This window comes from Cyprinodon variegatus, unplaced genomic scaffold, assembly GCF_000732505.1.
Source record: "Cyprinodon variegatus isolate N-32 unplaced genomic scaffold, C_variegatus-1.0 Scaffold1512, whole genome shotgun sequence".
NCBI lineage: Eukaryota > Metazoa > Chordata > Actinopteri > Cyprinodontiformes > Cyprinodontidae > Cyprinodon > Cyprinodon variegatus.
The window spans coordinates 74,355-96,243 of record NW_015151965.1 but is presented as its reverse complement, the minus strand read 5'-3'; the positions used below and the strand labels follow the sequence as shown (position 1 = coordinate 96,243).

At 36.5% G+C, this 21,889-nt stretch overlaps 1 protein-coding gene across 1 annotated transcript in view; it reads right to left on the bottom strand.

The window, feature by feature from the left end:
- Nucleotides 1-100: 100 nt before the first annotated feature.
- The window catches only part of LOC107103713 (leucine-rich repeat and calponin homology domain-containing protein 1-like), an 84,171-nt gene continuing 62,382 nt past the window's right edge, over nucleotides 101-21,889 (bottom strand). The window contains exons 17-20 of the mRNA XM_015403517.1: nucleotides 14,360-14,469; nucleotides 13,079-13,216; nucleotides 12,914-12,991; nucleotides 101-4,532 (exon numbers count right to left, since the gene is read on the bottom strand). Of these exons, the coding sequence (XP_015259003.1) occupies nucleotides 4,419-4,532; nucleotides 12,914-12,991; nucleotides 13,079-13,216; nucleotides 14,360-14,469 (440 nt within the window). The 3' untranslated portion in view covers nucleotides 101-4,418. The remainder of the gene's footprint in view (nucleotides 4,533-12,913; nucleotides 12,992-13,078; nucleotides 13,217-14,359; nucleotides 14,470-21,889) is intronic.

Sequence of the window (21,889 nt, the reverse complement as noted above, 5' to 3'; positions counted from 1 at the left end):
ACAAGTTTGTTTTAACATGTGGGGTCTTTACTGATAAAGTGATGAAAAATACAGTTTTATATATATATATATATATATATATATATATATATATACAGTATTCACAGCAGTTAAGGCGACATTACTGAGACATTTCATGCATGCTGTACATGTGACAAAAAATCACACATTTTTACAAAAAGGCTGGTTAACATCAAAAGTTCAACGAACCTGAAAAACAAAAATTATTTTCTACCCGTCAAAAGTTTAAAAAACAACAACAAAAAACAGAATACAGGCAGTTTCTTAACAGCTGCTTAACATAAGCAGGCTCATACATTGTTTTCACTGGCATATTTCTAACCAAAACTCTGCCTTACCAGATTTTACCAAAAGTTGTTTTTATGCTTTTTCCTCCCCTAGGCACATCCCTGTGGAAGACTCAAAAAAATTAATTATCAAGTTGCCTGTTTCAGGCTCCTGAGTCACTGCAAACATATCCCTATGATCTGTTTGATTGAAGTGAATAGTTTATACCCCAGGGATGTTCAAAACCAGGAAGCCATCCTCCCCAGGTTAAAATAAGTAAGAGGGACAACACTGCAGAGCAGCAATTCTAGCTCTCAGATTTATGGGGATATATCGACCTGTCAGCCGCCCATAGTGTTGAATACATAAAACTAATAATTTTCATGATATCATGGTGAAAACAGCTGTTAATACAGTACATAAAGTAAAAATTCTCCACATGGTGATAAATATTTACAGGTTAATCTATGGTTAAAAAAAAAAAAAAAATCCAAAACAAAGAATGTTTGCTTTATAGACGACTAATCCATCCAGTAGAAGCCTTTTAGGCGTAGTTTGATTAAAAATGATTAATTTACTGCTGAATCTGGAAATTTATCAAGCCTCAGATACACATGAAAATACCCAAACTGGTCAACTATTCAAGAACGTTAGAAGTTTGTTTCTGGCACTCAAGTTTTAAACAAAAGGCAGACATGTTTTGGTGCATTCTTTAGAAGGGCCAGGACTCTAGATTTTCCACTATTGGCTGCTATTGCAAAAGAAAACTTATCGGATGTATTATTCTAAAAATCCTTCTGGTCCATCTGTAGTACCTATTATCTGCCAATAGGGGGGAGGCTTTCACCTCCCTAAATTTGGTTCAGTTTCTTCAAAAAATAACATGGCCATGGAGCTATAGGTTTTTAAATCAAAAACTCAAGCCTCTCAGCCTCATTTGTTTTCACATCTATGATTCTGTAAAAAAATAACGAGGTTGCTTTATTTGTGGCTTGATAGGATCAGTATGACTGGACCTAACTGAGGCTACAGGGCTGAGGATGTGAAAACAAGCTGGACAATTATGGTGGAAAGTAGTTAGGCCCGAACACAGAGGCTAGCCTTCCAACCACAATTAAAGGATTTTAAGACCAATAGCACTCAAAATTAACAACCTAAACACAACCAAGTCATCCTTACCACACTTATCTACAGTGCTCTTTGCATCCAGAATGTCTTCCTTTAAATATTTCTTTTGATCTGGTGTTTTATGACCAAATACTTTTTACAACAAGCTGAACTTGTCTGCAGTTTAATCAAGCAGCAAGAAATCCAAAAAGTATGAGACTTCCAGCTGATAACAGAAAGGATCAGCATGTTGGAGCTAATACTCTGATCTTGATCTAAAACATGTTGAAACTGGAAAAATTGGTAGCATTTGGTAATAGTAAAGGTACAGAACGGTATTCTCTAGAGTATACAAATTAATACAGGTGTTTTGGAAATACTAACAAAGTTAATCGTCAACATAAGTTGTAGAAGTCAGTTAAAATAAGAACTGTTTTAACCATAAAATCCTATTATATAAATAAATAACAGGCTAAAATGACTCTGCCCTTTTTATATTATCACTGTTGCAACCCTTGATAAAGCCTCGGGACAAACACAAACGTGTAGAAAATAAACTGCTGCTACAAAACATACTGAGAGTTCACAGTAAAAATTTTCTTTTTTGATAAAAACTTTCATCTGAAACTTTCAAAAGCTCTTCAAATAAACTGTAATGGGCTACAGTGGCTATCAGCGGTGTAAAGCTTTGCAGAATCCTAAAACTATTCTATTTTGTTCAGCTGTTGCACCTTAAGACAAAACATATCTTGAAACTGACCCCGTTTTATAGTAGTTTCTATATTTACTATTATGAGTTTTGAATGGTGTTTCATTTCAGTTAAAATAATACCCTATGGCAATATTAAGTTCAGGAGATTAAGCACCGTATCATTCAAAGAGACATTCTGGTAAATCATAAAACATTTAACCACTAATTTTGTTGCAGTTTCAAAAATCCAATGACGAAAGAGTCTCAGCCTTGTTAAGTACAAGAAACTAAATAGAAACATCTGGAGCCTAATATATAAGAAAGGGACAGCAGACCTACAGTAATGCTGAAAATTAAATCTAAACAAATTCCCACTTATCTAACTACAGTGTTCAATAAGAGCCAGTAGTTTTTTTCTGCCCACTTAAAGCTCCATATTTTCCAGGTCTGCAGTGCCAAAGGTCACACCCCCACACACATACTGTTGACGAAGCACACTGTGTAATAAGGCATCAACAGGGCAGTAAACCAGGCCCAGCCTGACTCACACAGTCTGCAGTTTCTCATCAACTCCAGCTGGAAGCAGGCACACACAAGCACACACCCACACACTCTTAACAGTCAGCAGGCCAGGGGAATGTTTTGCTACATTAACTCCAAATTTGCTCTTTCAAGGTGTGATAAAGAAAACCAGACTTTTTGTTCCCCAACCTTCAACACTATACTTATTTAAAATGTCTTAAAGACTTCAGCATTGCAGACCTACATTAGGAACAATAAGAATCTTTGACATGTTACTGAAATATAGTACAGGCTACTAGTGAAATTGCCTGACCAATGAAGGATATATAGCTAATATGTGAAAGAATAGACCAGATAAGATGACAAAGGTACTCTGTGGGGGTCAAGCTATAGTTGCCTCATCTCATAAGTGTTAGAGAAAATAAATATGGAGCCCTTAAGAGACATGAAAAGTGAAGGGGTGTAAATCCTTCTGAGGTTCTGTTAGTGTGTAATTGAACGTCTGTTCATACAGGCTTCTGAGCCTTGCATGCACAATTTCAGAACTGTCTTACTATAATCTAATAACATCACATGTTTTGGCACATTATGAAACAAACTGCATCTGACATAAACACACCAACTGGTCCATCTGATTCATTTTCAATGGAGAAACACTGGTTAGACATATGAGGACTGGTCAAAGATAAACAGAAACTCAGGTTAGGGTCCCCTCTGAGACAGTTTAAGACAGATACACCCGCATCAGGGATACGCAGAAAAACCAATGCACAGTCCCAGTTAACCTTTAGAAAATATACACACTTATTACACAAAATATATTAGAGAAAAATAGCTTTGGAGTATTTCTGTCTGATTCTATACAACAACTCAAGCCTCTGTTCTTCAGCTTCTCTATATTATAAATATCTTCTGGTTTAAATAGAGATAGATAAAAGCTGTCTCCCTCTGTCATAAGACCTTAGTATTTGGGTTTGATTCTCCTCAAAGAGCCAAAGGTAAAACACTGAAAATGTTTCAACTACACGTTCAGCACAAAATAACAGATTAAATCCTGTACAGAGCACAAAAATAATAATAAAAAGATACAAAATATGTGTGCATACACAGTGAAATCAATTAAGGCAATTAAAATATTCAGACCAGTAAGCCTAGACATGTCCAATCTTTGTCTAAATATATTTTAGTTTGAAAAACCCATTTTGTGATTTTAAAACTAAAAGCAGGCAGTAAAAAATAAAGGTTTGAGGGGAAAAGATGCAAAGTTCTGTAACAGAACAATTCAAACTAGAAAAAGGAACAAATTAAATTTCCAATTTACACAAAAAATATTTTGCATCTTATGTCTGAATGTAATATTCTCAATTTTTGAGTTTGACATTAAAGGAAAAACAATGTAATTTTGGCATTTTATGGCTTTTTTCATAAACAAACACATAGAACATGTTCTTTTAATCACAACACAAATTTCTTTTTGATCACTTCATATTCATATTTTACCAAGGATGGAACCAGCAAGTGTAAATATTTTCTTAATTTTGTTTACATTTTAAAAACCGTTTACAGGAAAAAAAAAAATAAAGATCCCAAATTGATTGTTTTATGGTTAAAAATAACTTGCAGCAAAGTAAACTGCTCGTCATCTATTTGCCTCCACACTGAATTCCAGGTTCCTCTCTCAGAGTCGATTAATTAGTTCCCTTTCTGCACCCTGACAAGAAATCAGTGCAGTTTCTGAGAATGATGCAGAGCATAGCTGTGGCTTTTTGAAGCAGCGTCAGTGTGCGACGTTCACTTTGGGGCCCGCCACTCACACCAGGAGGGGGGGTTTGGAGGAGGCCTCGTCCACCAGAGCCTGTACTGTGACGCACACTTTCACCAGACCTTTCTCCTCCAGGATGTGGTGAGGAAGGCATAGTTTGTCCTGAAAGGTGGAGACATGAAGGATTTAAAGGGGAGAAAAAAAAGGGGAGAGCTGTAAAAAAAAAAAGGAAACCAAAGGCAGAACCTGTGACAGACTAAATGCTTGTAAATACCAAAGTGAATGTAGAATGGGAAACTTTCCACTTTCTGGTTTGTATTTTTTTCTCATGAAACAAGATTCAATATTTGACATCATAACACAAAGAATATTGAGCAAATTTAAAATGACATTGTCAAACGATTAATGTTTTTAAGTAGAAATGTTATCCAAACCAATTGTACCCTATGTGGAAAAAAAAAAGTTTAAATCGCTAAAACTAAACGGCTGAGCCTCGAATAGAAGCAACAACTATCATCAAGTGTTTGAGACAGTAGTAAGCCTTTTATATCTAATTTTCCCTCCTAAATAGTTTCAATTCAATTGGAGGGATTTTGAATGTTTTTGAGTTCATGGCACAGGTCATGTGAGAAGCCCACCTCTGTATGACTCATAAGTGGACCTGCTGGTCTACTTAACCCTTTAAAGCCTAAACCAAGAATAAAACAAAACAGAAAATAACTTTTTTTTTTGTTTGAATTCCTTATTTGCCCTAACAAAATATGTAAAAAGAAAAAACAAATACATTTTTGATATTAATAATTTATTACTATGGGATAAGTCAAGATAATTTTTTGTGTAGTCTTCTACTGGCTGTTATCAGGTATATCTGATTGTGTACAATAGGATTTTGAGCAAAGTTTTAACCATTAAATTATGCAAAAGGTGTCAGATGCAAAACATTTTAGAAACCGTATGTATCAAATACGAATAAGATAAATACAATCAGTGAATAATTACACAAGTCATGGGTCATCCCATTCAGCATGGCAGTGTAAACATGCAGCGGTAACGTGCCTGCACTTATGCCCACTGACTGATTACCAGATGCAGACACCTGTGGTGGTAAATAGCAGAAACACCATATATATATATATATATATATATATATATATATATATTTCTGTTGAAGCATGGTTAAAAGCAAAGTCTGATTTTAATTTGTAGATTTTCACATAATTTTTTGATGACTTTTTTTTACTTCATTTCATTTAGTTTATTTAATTCCAGAAAATATACAAACAATACACACACTCCCGAATCAATACATATCTAATAAAAAGAATAAGAAGAAAGAACAAGCTTATATCTGCCCCTTTCATATCTGCCCCTTTTGTTTAAATTATTGAAATTATGACAAATATGTTATCTTATGCCAACAGTCTATCGCATCCCACAGTTTCTATGCAATAAAAACGTGGTCAACTATGTTACAATATCACTCCTTATTCCAAGAGAAATTCAATGCACCATTTACAAAAAAGAAGATGAAATTTCAGCTTATTTTTAATTCTGTATTTCCCTTGAAGCAATGCTTTACATAACTTTTGTTCATATCCTCTCATATTTGACCTTGACAGCCCTCCCACTCCTCCCCATAATGAAAAGACATAATTTTGGGGGATTTTCCTTTTAGAAAAGCAAGATAGGGTACCACAGAGTCAGTCAGTAAACACAGCTGACAGAAGACACATGGGTGGACTGGCACCGAGTTATCCAAAGGTCCCTGACAGATAACTTAATAAATTCTGGTAAAATCCAACACAAATCGACCTTTAGACTGCAACTCTTCTGTCCCGACTGCTATACATATGCACTGTGTAACTTGAAGCCTGAGTGTTATCCTTCGATTAAAAGATTTAACTTAGTGTTTTTTTCCTTGAGGCTTTTTTTTTTTTACTTTGAAACTTCGTCTCTCTTTCTGTCAGACCCATGAAATTATCGCTGAATTGCTGCATACTCCGACTAAAATAGACCTGCAGTTTTTCTCAGTCGGACCAACCATAACTCCCTTGCAGAAAATCGAGTCTGGGGTGTTTATCCCAATTAATTCTAAATTAGTGCTAAATGCCATGACCTCGTCCGACAAAATTTACTGTCAGATAGGGTGCTAAATCGGATTTGGTGTGTTTAGGGCTTTAGAGTAGGAATAAGGGTCGGTTTGGCAGATGATTATGAAGAAAACTCTCAAGTTACAGAAAAAAACAAACAATAAATATCTGTTTATGTTTTCAATATGGAAAGTTAAAAACTGTTTTTATGGAACAATAAAAACAGCTAATTAAATGCAAATTTTTAACAATTGAAGCAGGCTGAAGATGTTCTCCAGCAACAGGCTTGAAGTAAACAAGTCACAGAAAACATCTATGCCTCTACCACATCATTTATCTAGTTTTTTGTGTGCATTTTCTGTAACATTTCTCAGATTTCAATAAAAAGGTATCAATTTCGATCCTATTCGGTTTAAATACAAAACAAAAAAACAAATAAACAAAAACAAAAAAAAAACTAAACTAAAGACTAATTTTGTTTCTATACCTAACCAGCCTAGTACACATATCAAAATAAATTCCATACATTCAAAGACTGCATAGGACTTTTTAAGGATTGACTTGTATTTGGAAAAAAAAAAATACAAACTTCAGATTAGAAACAAACCATCTGATATTCAGTGGCAAATAGCCACTATATAAGTGACACCATAAGGCAGCCAAATACAAGTATTCTTCTGAGACATTTTTTAGCAAGCCAAGTGGTTCATCTCCACATTAAACTGACAGAGTTTGTAGTTAAATAATGAACTGAACATAAATGGTGTACTTAGTTTCTTGTTAAAAAAGATTAGAGCAGTGTGCAAGACTTAAAAAGCAGCACCACAAATGTCCTGTAGGTGATTTAGCACATTAATGCCTGATTCACGACAACATAATTATATTTTTTTTCCTCACCTTCCAACAAACTTAAAGATACCCTGATTATTGTGATAGCTCCAAAATACATCAATGAAATATTGTTACTGTGAGTGGTGTCTTCAGAGTAATTAATTCTGCTCGGAGAGAAGTAAGGACTACTCAAACCTCAGATTTAGGATATTGACAATGTTGAACTGCCTGGCACCATAAACAGGCTAATTTCCTTAGGACAAATGAGCTTGTTGAATATCCCTTGTAGACAACTTGTAGCTAATGCCATTTCCACTTATTCTGCCATTTCTTCTGTTAAAATTAGCCAACAAACTTTTACCATAGCTTCTTCCTTGTTAGCCATATCTATTTATTCTAAACTCATGTTTTATGTCAAGTCATTTGGGAGATTATCCCCACTGACATTTTAACTTTTCAAATTAAAATCAGTTTGTTGTCGGTACATTGCGTTTTCCCTCTGTGGCTGTACACTACACACTATAGCAACAAACCTGTTATACAAGTTTTTACAGTCATGTTGGGGGTCTGTTTAGAAAATAAACTGACAACTTTAAAACCTTGCCATGTGAACCATGCATTACCTTTGTGTCAAGCCGGCAAAAACATATGTACAAAGTTGCAAAAGCTGAAGTTAATTTTCTAAAAGGAAAATTAGTTTCCAAATAAACTAGTCCACTACATTGTAAGTATTGCACTATTCATACCATGAAGTTGATTGCAAAGACCATTTCAGTGCTCCTGCTTTGTGCACTGTTACTACCTTAAAGCCTGTAAAGCCATAGCACAGGACAGCAAGGTCAGACTAAGGTGATTGTTATTGATGATTGTCTGTTATTGTTTATTTAGGGCAGTCATCATTGATGCACAACACCTGCTGTTTAGCAGTTCCAGTTTTACCAACTCAAAATTCAGGGGAATAATTTCCATCCCAGTTTTAGGTAGCCCGCACCAACTTATAGGTTGAACTTACTAAACATGAATTATACAGTATAATTATACTTGCTTAAATAATCCTTTTAAGATTGAAATTTAGCTCCTCTTTCTCACTTCCAACAACTAAGAGTTCAGTAGATGGGGAGCAGTGGGGGAAGGTATTGCTCAGTTTCTGTTGAGGTTATGGCTTTATCATCTTCCAAGCTAACAGCAGGGGTAAATTAAAAAACAGGGTCAATCTTTTACAGTAACAGATACCCAGGGTCTAATATTTAGAACACATTTAGAGTGAGAGTACTGGTCTGGTGGGGTCAGTGAGTTTAGAGAAGTGTGTTTTCTTGGTCACAGTGCCCTCAGCAATGCTCTCTTTATTATTTAAGAGGAATCTTCCTTCCCCTCTGGTGACTGCTAGTGACAACACGTAATGCCACTTTTGTTCTCTGAATCCAACTCTAGATATCCCAGTGCTTAGCCAACTTAATCGTTTGGAAATCCCTTTCTAGAGCATGTTTGAGGACTGCTGGCCAGTTGTCCGATAAAAGTGTCCTAAAGTTCTCCTTCGTGCAACTAAGATACTTACCAACTTTTTAAGTTTACACCAAATAGATCTTAAATAATTGTCACTTTTCAGTTGTATGTAACATTGTTTCCTTTCTGTATTTAATAACCGATTTATAATCCTACTTTATTCAGATCCTGATTGATCAAGCCGAAAGTTCTAAAATGCGCATTATTTGTTAAGGTTATAATGGTCAGTGAATATAAAAGTCCAATGACTGATTAAACACCAGTCGTTGCAGGGTATAGCCCTATTTACTCTTTACAACCAAAACAATAAAAATTCATAATCTACACAAATATAAATAACTCCATATCATACTGGTATAATACTAAGATTCTAAAGCAATATAAGGAAGAGATCCTATAAACATATAATGTAAGTGTCTCTAACAAGCCAAGCATAAAGGTCCTTAATGAATTCTGGATTTACAAAACTGTTATTGATAACCAAAAGAGAAATGTTGCCATTAACTTGTCCCAATATTCACAAATTTACTGTATAAAATCACAAACAACGGAATTTGGTGCTTCTTCTGCATATTTACTCCATCTGTTCTATCGACAGTCAGTCCTTTTATCTTGGTTCATTCTGCTTCAGAGTTTATTCCGCTTTATTGCAAAAGCAGTAGAAAAACAAAGAGAGAGGCAATAAGCAATGGTGCCCTTACAGTTCCATGACATGGAAGTGAATCCCATTGCTCCATCTTCTTCATGTAATATGTCTGTCAGAGACTGCCTCCAAACTTCAGACAATTTGAGCACCACCACATAACTCTCAAGCAGGCATCAAAGACAAAGAAAATGATCTCAAGGCTCAGATTGCTGTGGATTTTGTTAACAAGACATACAGTGGCTGATCCTGTGGAGGGACAGGGCTTAAACTGGAGGGAGGAGGGTCTTCCAGGGCTTTAGTAACTGCTACGTTAGCTCAATCCAACTGTAGGCTATAAATAGAAGAACTAAGCAAAGGATGTGAAGCAGGCTAGAGCCAATAATGTCCCAGATCTGCCAAGCAGGAGGTGGGGTTTGAGTGGTAACAGAGACCAATGAGCGAGTTTCTGGGTCCCTGAAGGAGGCAGAACTTCCAGCTAAGATAGTCTTGTCAGGCTTCTTGTTTGAAGAGGTCGTATCCAAGGCAACCAGGGCTAGAACAGTGGCATGGACTGGGTGCAGGCGCCACTGTGTGATATCATAGGGCGTACAAAGGGATGACTGGCATCCCCAATAGGCAGGGACAGGTAAGGAAACAAAATGTGGGGTCAGACAAAAGAAAAAAGCAGGATGAAATAAGAAGCATAATAAAGAGAGAACAAATAAAGTAAAAAAAAAAAGATAAAAGTGTAAATGTGAGTACAAGAGTTATAAAAGAAAAAGAATGTGGGAATATAGTATGAAGAGAATGAGTGGATTGAAGGTTGAAGTGTAGACAAAGTTACACAGAAGAAAGAAAGTGCAAAACAATGAAAGGGGACCAATGGTAAAAGAAGGCAAAAGGAAAATATATGTTTATGAACAGAGAAGTTATCCAAAGATTTGTGAGACAAAGAGAGACACAGAGAGAGAGAGAAAGAAAGAAAGAAAGAAAGAAAGAAAGAAAGAAAGAAAGAAAGAAAGAAAGAAAAGAAAGAAAGAAGGAAAGAAAGATGTTATCCAGGCGAAGGGTAAAAAAAAGAAAAAGAAAAGGCAGGAGGTTAACCAATGGACACAAAGGTCAATATTCAAGTCTCAGCAAGTAAGAAGCAGAGGCAGGCAGGGGTTACCGCAGCAACCATCAGGGATGCTTACTGAGAGGATGTTCATGAATCCTGGTTGGACGTCTCTCTCCCAGTAAGCAGCCCTGTATCAGGGGTAGAAGGCAGCTGATGGGTAAGCTAGTGTAATTAGCACAGAAGCTTTTGCAGTTAAGCACTCAGGTTACAGGTAGCTAGCAACATCCGCAAAGAGACTTAAAGCTCTCAGCAAGCAGCGGTCGAGGTTATAGGTCAAACACGTAAAAAAGAAAAGAAAGCAGCATTCTTTTTTTAGAAAGAAAGTGGCACATACCAAGAACAAATATGTACTTAAAACAAATAAAACATGACAATTAATTAAAGAACAACATCTATATAAATTTGTCATTTTTTGTTGTTGCAATACTTCCAGGAATTTGTTTGAAAAATGTACCATATATCATACAAGTATCTTTTCTCAATGGGTTTATCTAAAAAAACTGGAGCAGTTAATTAAAACAGAACACTGAAACACTGCCCACCTTTTGGTTTTCAAATATCCCAACAATCATTTTTAAAGAAACTCTGACAGCCTAGAAAAAAAATGTATTTTTTCATAGCATTTTATTGGTCAGGAAAATCTGAAAGATTATGTGTTCTTTGCACTTAACCTCGCTAACCAAAGGCTTTGTTTGTTTTAAATTCTCATAGCAACAGCAAGTCTGGATTGTGGAAGAAAAGCATCCCCACGGCATTATGCTGCCACCATGCCTCGTTGTGTGTTCTGTATTTTCAGCATGAAGTGCAGCATTTGAAAAAAAAAATGTATTTTCTTTCTCCAACAAAGCACCATTTTGCTATGTCTCTCACAAGTCTTGCTGATCAATTCTCAGCTTGCAAACTGTCCGGTTAAAAAGGCTGCCATGTTTTGGTAAATTTCAGGTAATGTATGGACTGAATGCAAGATGTTCATATTGTCTTGTAAGATAACTAAGCCTAAATCCCCACAGAACTTTATTGCTCATTTGCCCTTCTCTACACTGATTTTTCACTATAATTACACACAGGACATTAATATTTGGTTTCAGAAGGCAACACATTTCACTGTTTTGTTTTCAGGTATTGTGTCAAATGGCTTTAATAGCATTTGTTCTGAAATTTAAAAAATTGCTTTGAAAGACAGAGATAAACTCTCTCTCAGTAGACAGTTAAACACAACTTAATGTGGCACAATAAGGAAAAATAGTATTCATCACATTGGTATGTTTCAATTCCTTTGTGACTTGCCTCTTTGATGTTTTGTAATTGGTTTATTTTTTTCCCATATGTTTTCTTAATAAAGTAAGGGATCCTGATGCATCTGAAATGAAAGGGCTGTTTTGCATGTATGCATCTGGCTCATTGAGGCTTTGGTCAGTACTGCTCTTGGATTTAAATACCTTGTCAGGGATGATTTAATTAATATTTTGCTTTGTAGTATTCTGTATTGTTGAGATTCAGAAATCTTTGCTAGATTTTATCTAATAACTTCCCAAAAGCTCATTGCACAACAGAACTTTTTAATGTTATCGTCTCACACTGCAGCACATAAACACAATCTACAACTTCCTGAAAGTTGTGTCTCCTCATAATGTTTCACATAAACAGATAGACATTTGCACAGAGACTCACAGTAAAGCTCAACTAAAAATCAGTCAGCACAAAGCGATAATGCTGTCAAATCTTTTCAAAATGCAGGAAGCTAGAAGCTGAAGGCAGTCATGATAGCAGGAATGATGTCAGCGTTACATGACAATGTTAAATGGCCCCATTTGAAGCGATGCGTTGAGGAAGGGGGGTTAAACCAGAGCTGAGAGATGGCTGACTGGTTCTCAGGTTTCATGTGTCATGTGCACTGTGGCACTTGTCTAAACAACGAGAGCTCTTAAAACGGAAGGATTGCTGTGTGTAAAAACAAGGAACCATCAGCTTTTCATCCCATTTCTGGTTTAGTGTCCTGCAAAAATCCTAATTCGGGATGAAATAATTATATCAAATTCATATAGATAGAGTGTGATTATTGTTTAACTTTTGAACAAAATCTCTTTGCAGGACACGTTTAGATATTCTTTTACATCTCATGAAAAGAAATCTATCATACTGAACAATGAAGGAAATTTGTCTCGTGAACTGAGGATGTTTTAGGTCTAACCTTGCTTAAAGTTAACAGGAAATTAAAACCTTTAAAATGTCTTAACTTTAAATGTTCTCTTTTTTAATCCTCAAAATCCTCATACGTTCTGAGCTCATATATGACGCCACACTTGCAGAATTTGGAGGAAAACATTAAGTTAATCCTCAGTTCACAGAGAAACACATAATAAAAAGCCCTTCTTACCTGTGGTACACCTATTTTCCTGCAGGCATCCAGGAAATTTTCTACATTTCTTCGACATTTTGCCATGCTGAGCTTGGGCTAAGCGTACAAAAGGAAATCCATGTAAACGACTCTTACTCAGCTTAGATTATTAAAAACTTAAATGCCTTGATTTTCTACACGTACCACTGCTGGAGAAGGAACATGGATGCTAGCCACAGAACGAGGGCGAATGTGATTGGCTAGATGGCAGAGCACGACACCATCCATCAGAGACGAGCCGAGGTCTTCAGGAAGGACAACTTTCAGTCTGCTCTCTATGATCTAAAGTGGAAGCAGGAGTCTGTCAGTGGGAAGGTTTGGAATCTCTGACTGAACAGAAAAAAAGACAGAGCTTCAACACTTCATTTTTACACTTCCTTCTTTTCCAGATCTATCTCTAGATTTTTCCAGCTGTTTTATAATATTCAGGCAAAGATAACTATTGGGATAAAGGTAACGGTTAACGGTAGAATGGTTCTAATTTCTGTTCCACAAGTCATAAAATATGGTTCAATTTGGTTTCTGATTTAACCAAGGTGGTAACTGCAATGTTTTACTTTGGTCCACTGTGCAGTGCCTGTGCCATCTGCGCGGTGCCTGTGAAACATAGGACGTACAGAAATATGGATTTAATAAAAAAGAAAATTCTGAAACAGATATTTTCATTTTTGCTTATTCCAACATTATCTAAAATACTGTTTCACCTGTTAATATTATTGCAGCTACATCTGCTTTTCATCTATAGGGTTAATACGTCTATGTCTGACTATAATTGATAGCCAGCTTTATCTTCAATGCTTAGCTGTTTTTTAATACTGGACTTCATTTCCTGCTCTCTATACAGAGATCTGGTTCTCTGCATGAGAACCAGAACTCTGACAATATCGGTATGTTGTTGTTTTATGTCGCAAAGCATTCAGAAGCCTATGAAGTCATATTTGAGCAAGTAAAGCAGACAAACTTAAACACCTGAAAAAAATACAAGGCAATTGTCTTTTTATACCATCTCCGAGACTGATTTTATTCTGAGAGGAAACATTTCTATGTTTACAACTACCCAGGCTAACGTACATTCACAAACATGAAAACCAAAATGTGTGGATTACTCAGAAGGGCTAAGAAGTAAGATTTTGGCCAACACAGAAAAAGTAATGTGTGCCAGAAAACCACTTCAACTACTTTGTTTAGAAGTATTGCATTGAATACCAATAAAACACTTTGAGATTATGGTCACAACTTGACAAAATCTCAAAAAGTTCAAGGAGCACGAAGAAGCAAACAAGACATTATAGATGAACCACCGCAGGCTCACATGGAGCTATAATTGGTTTTAAATCCTCCAGCAAACAGCTATAGATGCATCTACTTTTTTCAAACCAAATTCACTGCTATGGAATCTTATCAGGTTAGATGACACTATCTCACATCTCTCAGGTGCTCCATGAGCTCCAGCTCCTCACGCAGCTGCTCCATCTTCCGCCTCATAGTAAACTGTGGATCCACAGACTCCATGCTCTTATGGCTCCGCATGTACACTGCAACAAAGACAAAAGATTAAAAGAAACACAACAGACTGAGATCAAGGACTTTATAGGCCGGTAACCAAATTAAAGAACAGAGTAGACGGACCTCTGACGAGAAAAAAAGAGCAAAACACCAAAAATGGAGTAAAAATATTGAGGCATAACTTCCTTTGTAGGATATCTAAGCTGATTAATGTTAAGAAATATAAAATAATAAACATAACGCTCCAAATAATTATATAATTTATGAAGAAGAAGCAAACTAGACAAATGACAGAACAAGGAAGGCATGAGAAAAGGAAGAATGCAAATGTTTTGGAAATCGATACTGGAGAAAACTTTTAAAATCATTCTCAACAACAGCATTAAGTAGCAGTCCTTCTTTTTTCCTTTACAATTTGTCAAATAGTTTGCTAGGCAGACATAAAGGTGGGACACTCATTATGTGTTTTCAAACATATATTATGTAGGATGGAGGGAAATAAAATTTTAAGTTGCAGGAAATTCTCTCTCTGCTCATTGAGACAATTTTCGTAAAAAAAAAAAAAACGGAAATCTAAGTGAAGTCACTGTGAGCAAACCACAGCACTGTGGGCTCATTTCCCCTCGACAATTTCAAAGACACAAATAAAATGGGCCATAAAACATGCAGGAGCTTATGTAAGCGTGACATTCACATGCACCCACGCTAGCAGAGCTCAGAGCATTTTCTGCTCGGACTTTGTGTCCTGTGTGTTCTGAAGCACAAAGAAAATTCTTATATTATATTATATTATACTATATTATATATATATATATATATATATATATATATATATATATATATATATATATATAAATGTTTGTATATCTGGAGCAAGTAACGAGTCATTTCCCTCTGGGATTATTAAAAGCAAAAGCAAGCTGCTTTTCTTCCTAGATATGGTTGAAAGAAATCCAAGATACCTCACATCAGAGTATTCATCATAACCATCTGCTGTACATTTTATTCACAGAATAGATGTAATGATATGTAATCTATAAATTGTTAATGGAAATATAGCTTCCTTACAAAATCTGCCTGGTTTTGGCTTCATTGATAACATATTTTGAACAATATTTGATCTGTTCAGCAGCTCCCAAAATTAGTCAAAAAATTTTATTGGGGTTGAATTCATAGACATATTGCTAAGTTTTTGTTTAAAAAATGAAGGCTTAATATGAATCATCATATCAGAATCCTGAAAGAAATTAGGTTAATAAGATAAAAGCAGAAAAATACAGGCTGCAATAGCAGAAGCCTTTCTGAACATCATGTAGGCGGATTGAAAACTGTAAACATGCTTAACGTTGATACAAACACTTTATCTAAACACACCCACACACATATTCAGAGCTGACAGCTGAATCATTCACTTCCTCTTTGTCCTATTTTCTTCTAAATTTCTGAATCCCTGTGTGGTTGCTAAATGACCACTGGAGGGAGCTGCAGCATCATTTTAATAAATAACGATGCTTCAGGAGAGGTGACTATGTAGGATATGAGTGTTGTCATCACCACTTTAACCTGCATCTTTAAACCATCCTCCCAGCGCACATTAACAGGCTGATGCTCCCTATTGTAGAGCATATTCTAGGTTCGACTGATAATATCTAAAAACAATATAAGATTATATCAGCTTCTATCAGATATATATTTGCCTTCCACTCACAGCTGTGGAAGGCACTGGGATTGTACTTGATGGGCATATAAGAAGAGACTCTGAGACTAACTCAGAGAACACACTCTCACCTAGCAACAATCACAGTTGACACACAACACAGGCAAAAATGGATGGCAAACTTCTCACTACTGTCCTGTGAGATAATTGCATTTTCAATGAGCCTCAACAGCAGTATTGTTGTCATGAATATCAGATTCCTAGTCCCCATCACTCTACTACTAATACCAAGGAAAAAAAACTTCTACACCATTCTTGATACCAGCAGTAAAGAAATGACAAATAATTAAAGGCATAAAAAACATTTTCATTAATATGAAAAATCTCAACATGGAACATTTTTACTTAACAGAATGTTATTTAAAGTTTGATGAGGGTACTTAAAAGTGTGCAAAGAAATTTAAAATAAACAAAAATAAATCCAATGTAGTAATATTCTAAGGTTGTCTGACATATTCTTTTATTCTGAAAATAATTAGGAATCTGCAATATACATTACCAAAAAATATGCTTAAAGCAAAGACCCAGGAGACCTTCTGTAGTATACTGGATGTCTACTGCTTGTTTAATTTTGGATAACTCATAGATGTGCAGCATATCACTACTTCACTCATGGTCTTTAAATAACTAGATAGGGTTGATGGGTAGCCTTTCTTTGCAGGATTATGACAGAAATGCTTTGTGAGAGAGGTTTTAGATTATATTCCCCAAAAGGACCCTTACAATGAGATCAGTTATATCTTCAAATTTCATTCAGCAAAAGGCAGGTCCCAAATTACACTGTCGGTTAATGCATATTCTACACATACCAAAGGTCATTATGATCTAGAGGTTGGAGTTATATCCACTCTCATAAATTTGCATATTAGATAGCTAAATCTTTATCTTTCGTAAGTGCCAAACAGCAAATCATGTTTTTCTATTTTTTTTAAAATTAAGAATAGGTTTACAAGAGGTTAAGGCTGCCAAAGCAGGAAGGTCACTTTTTAAAAGTGGACATGAATCAGCATAAAGATAGTTTGAATAATCCCCGGCAAGACATTATCTGTTTTGGACCCAACATGACAGAATACGCTAAAGTGCTAGACAGCAAAAGCAGCAAATTGTCTCAATTTCTGCTTCTTTTCTAAAGGAAACTGTTTTAAACAGGAATATTTTGAGATTAAAAATTAAACAAAAAGTAAAATTTTTCTTAAAATGAGAAAATTTATCTTCACATCCCAACAGCAGTGACTATATAAAATATGAGGCTTAGCACTGACACAGTTTGAGTTAGTGGATTCACAAACTACTTTCAGAACACAGATTCAACCCTAGAAAAGTCTCAGGTTTGGCTTTACAGTTCTAACTCTATTCTAAGCTCCCAGTATTATTACACAACCTGGGGGGATATAACACACAAACTGATGAAGCCTGTTTCTGCTCTGAAGTAGGAAAAGGATCTCAAAATGACCATAACTAGGGAAATGTCTCCAGATAAGCTTTAATTGTAAAAAACAACTACAGAGTTTTAAATAACTTTTAATAGCTTATGTATAACACGTGTTACAATCTCTAAAGATTACATCATCTCTCTCTTGTTGCTACATGCAGCTTCTCTGATGGGTTCACAGAGGCAACTGATGTACTGATTAACAATGCTAGTCCTGTGTGTAATTGTGGGACTACGCTGGTCTGTCCTCATTTCATCTTAACCCTATCAGCTAAAATGAAATGTGCATAATACAGTGTTTAATATTTCAGAGGATATTTTAATAGCTGGACTGGGAATAAAAAAGGAAGACGGGGAGCCTGAATTCACTGTGAAAACAGCATGAAGGGGTTCATAGATTTAATTGGACTGAATTAGAAATATTTTCAGGTTTTATACTATCAACATATTGTTAAAAGTGTTTTTTAACCTTTATTTAAATTTTCTCTCTCTTCACCGAACTGTTATGCAGAGAGCAGCGGACACAACAGAGACCGAACAGTGTGGGTGTGTTTACTCCTGAGATCTGTGTGATGCAAGTTTTTTAAAGAAATATGCTAAAAAAAACTGACCTGTTAAATTTTACATAGTTTTTGTTTTACATAAAAAAGACATCCATCCATTTTCTTACAGGCTTATCCCAAGTGGGGTCGCGAGGGGTGCTGGTGCGTATCTCCAGCTGTCTACGGACGAGAGGCGAGGTACACCCTGGACAGGTCGCCAGTCGATCACAGGGCAACACAGAGACAAACAGGACAAACAACCATTCACACACACTCACACCTAAGGGGACTTTTTAGAGAAGCCAATTAACCTAAGGATCATATTTTAGGACTGTGAGAGTAAGCCGGAGTACCATAGAGAACCCACACATGCTCAGGGAGAACATGCAAACTCCATGCAGAAAGACGACGGGCCGGGACTCGAACCCAGAACCTTTTTGCTGCAAGTCAGCAGTTCTACCCACTGTTCCACTGAGCAGCCCCATATAAAAAAAAAGAAAAAAAAAATTAATATTGTAAAATTCTGAAAGACTGATTTGTACCTAAAATTTGATAGGGACGGGCATTTCAGTCTAATGCTGCGTTCACACCGGATGCAGCAGACGCGACAGAAGCAGCGAGTTTACATGCAAAGTCAATGGTTGATGCGCGTCACGGTGCAGGAAAAGGTCCCGCGGCGCGTTTTGAGCAGCAGGCGCAGCGCGTCTGAGCAGCTGAACCGGCGCGTTGGGCGCATTTAAGCGTTTGACGCGTGTGGCGCGCTGCAAATGCGCTGCTGCTCGAGATGGAAAAATTGAACTTTTGCTGCTTGATGCGCTGCGTCAACCAAACAGAGAAGCTGATCTGGGAGCTGGCAGGGAGAGAGACACAGCGCTGATGATACAGAGCGCTATGATCACTCCTCTGAAACAGTTTATTGACGCATAAATTAACTTAAAATGCAGAAATCTGCCGGCAGAATATGTTCGCTTTTATTATTCTGGTGCCTGTAGATCGGATTATTTAAATGAAAAACACCTACCAGCTGCTGCGGTGAACCGCGAGGAGGCGACCCGGCCAGAGGCTGCTGTTGAAGGGATTCCTACTGTCGGCGCACCACTGGTATGTGGGGGTCTGAGCGGCTCAGACAGAAATAACATTGGAAGGCAGGATTGTAATCTGAATGAACTGGCTGCACTGATGAAGTTTTCAGGTGTATTTTCTCACTTAAAATATATATATAATATTAGAACTACTTTATTCCCACTGATCACAGCAAATATAGCTGCAAGGCAAAGAAAGGATAGAGTAGCTCTGCCCAATGCGCGTCAGACCCACTTTTGCACCGCGCAGCCAGTGCAGCAAAGCTGCTTCAGCCGCGCGTCAGAACTAACTGGTACAATCAGCAAAAATGAAGCAGCAGACGCGATTTTGCTGCTTTTGCTGCGTCCGGTGTAAACGTAGCATAAGACTTAGACACGGGTTGCAATTTAGTTGCACAACTAAAGACTTGCAGACTAAATCCTCACGGGTTAACCTGGACATATGCTCTAAAGTCTTTACTTGAACTTGCCCTTTGGAAACCTAATGTGTTCCTCAAGATCCGACTTGGAATCACACTGTGAAGCATCAAGACTAGGGCTATAAAATAATAAGTTTTGACTTGGAATCCAACAACCAACTTGGACCCTTGTCATTTAAATCCCATATTAATCAGGTTTTTAGAATCGCTTTATTTCATCTCTGAAATATTGCAAAAATTTAAATATCTTATCCAGGGGAATTAATATTGAGAAACTAAACTAAAAAAATAAAAATATATTTCTTAAGCTTCAAGTCTGGACTATTGTAATTCTTTACTATCAAGATGTCCACTACATTGAGCTAAAAGTCTTCAGCTTATCCAAAATGCTGCGGCCAGAGTTCTGATGAAAGTTATAAAGAAAGATGACATTTCTCCTATCTTGACATTCTTGACAGTTAAAACAGAAATGTACTTGTGACATTACACGTGGGTCGGGTCGTCTGGACTTGCATTTTTCTTCCTGCTATTAATAGTCTCTAGATAATAATAAATTCTTACTTTATTCATTTAGTGGGGGAATAATGACAGACAGAACAAACAAAAAGGTGCCATTAGAACCAGCGGGACCTCACACAGGCCTAGAGAGGCCAAGGCCTTGAGAGGTCTGCTGTAGCAAAGGCAAGGTTAGCCCTGGCTTCAGTTTCATAACAGCTAAATATTATATGATAATGATCAACAGTATTCACAGAAGCTTACATCAGTTTTCAATTTGTTTAATATATTTTCTGAAGAAAGGTAAATGGTCTTCTGTTAACCTTTTTCTCAGAATTAAAAATAAATGTTTTCTAACATTCAGTAAATCAGAAATATACACAGACTAGATTGTAAACATCTCAGATGTTTCCATGCTTTTAGGTTCTTACACAGATTCTTGACTGTTTTTTATAGTAGTTATAAGAATAACTGCAACTCACAATCGGCGCCTTTTAAGGGAAAACAAGCAATGTGTATCCAACCTCTGAAAGGATTAAGGGGCCTAACAAACCACTAAAAAGTGTTATTTCTCAACTGATGACAGAATGAGAGATGTATTTTAATGATAGTCCTAAAATGAATATAACATTTTGTCTAAGCCAAACTCAGGACAAGAGAGAAAAAAAGCAGCAAAGCTAAGCTGAAGAAAAATGCTTCTCTCTCCATCAAGAACCTTAAACCAAAAAGCTGATCTGCTCATACCTCCAGGCCTCAGACTGGTCCTCACAAAAATGGGCAATACAAACAGTAACACACATACAAGGCTGTGATCCAAACAAAAATCTTGGACCCTGTTCCAGAAAAAGTATTATAGTCCTTCTGGGATCACTATGTAACACAAACTATGGCAACTAAGAATTGACAGGCAAACACAAATATGGCCAGACAAATGCACGGCCCATTCATAGTGCAGATCTTACACTCACACAAACACACACAATACCAAAGGAGTATCACACTATCCTAATATGGCTCGGGATTTCTCAGTGTATGTGTGTGTGTGTATGATTAGCACATTAAAGGCTTTAACACTGATATAACTTTAGCTGAATAGAAAATAGCGCACTCTGTAGCCTATATTTGTACTGAAAATAAAAAAGTGGCAGACAGTTCAGTATATCTGATAAGTTCTGTTTTTAGAATATGATTGAAGTACTAAACATAAACACTAGTTTTGTCACATCAAAAATAATCACAAAACAAACAGAAGACTATTGGTTTGGACACAACAATGCATCCAGCTTAAACCACCAGGTTGCGATGAAGCAAACGTTTCACAAATCACAAAATCAAAGCTTATGAAATGGCAAATATTATAGTGTAAAATATATAGTGTAAAAAATTCCAGTCTAGGTTAGATCAGTCCACATCCCAGCGTTTGTGATTTACATAAAATGTAAAGCATTAATAAAATATTTCCAAACCTTCTTCTCTTGAATTGTGTTAGAAAGACGAGAAAACCTGGTTGGAAAACAGCCCACGGCCTTAAAGGAATAGTACACCCAAAACATGATTAGCCTTCATTTTCTACTCACCCCCATGCTGAACAACACCCTGGAGTACTTTTTTGATATCTAAAATGCATCTGGAGATCTGGGAGGCTTCTTGCTGTCTGCTGACATTCAAATAATGGAGGTCTATGGTGCCCGAGACAGAAAGGTCCATAAAAAACGTGTCAATATTCCTCCATACTGCTTGTCCAATGTATTCCAAGTGTCCT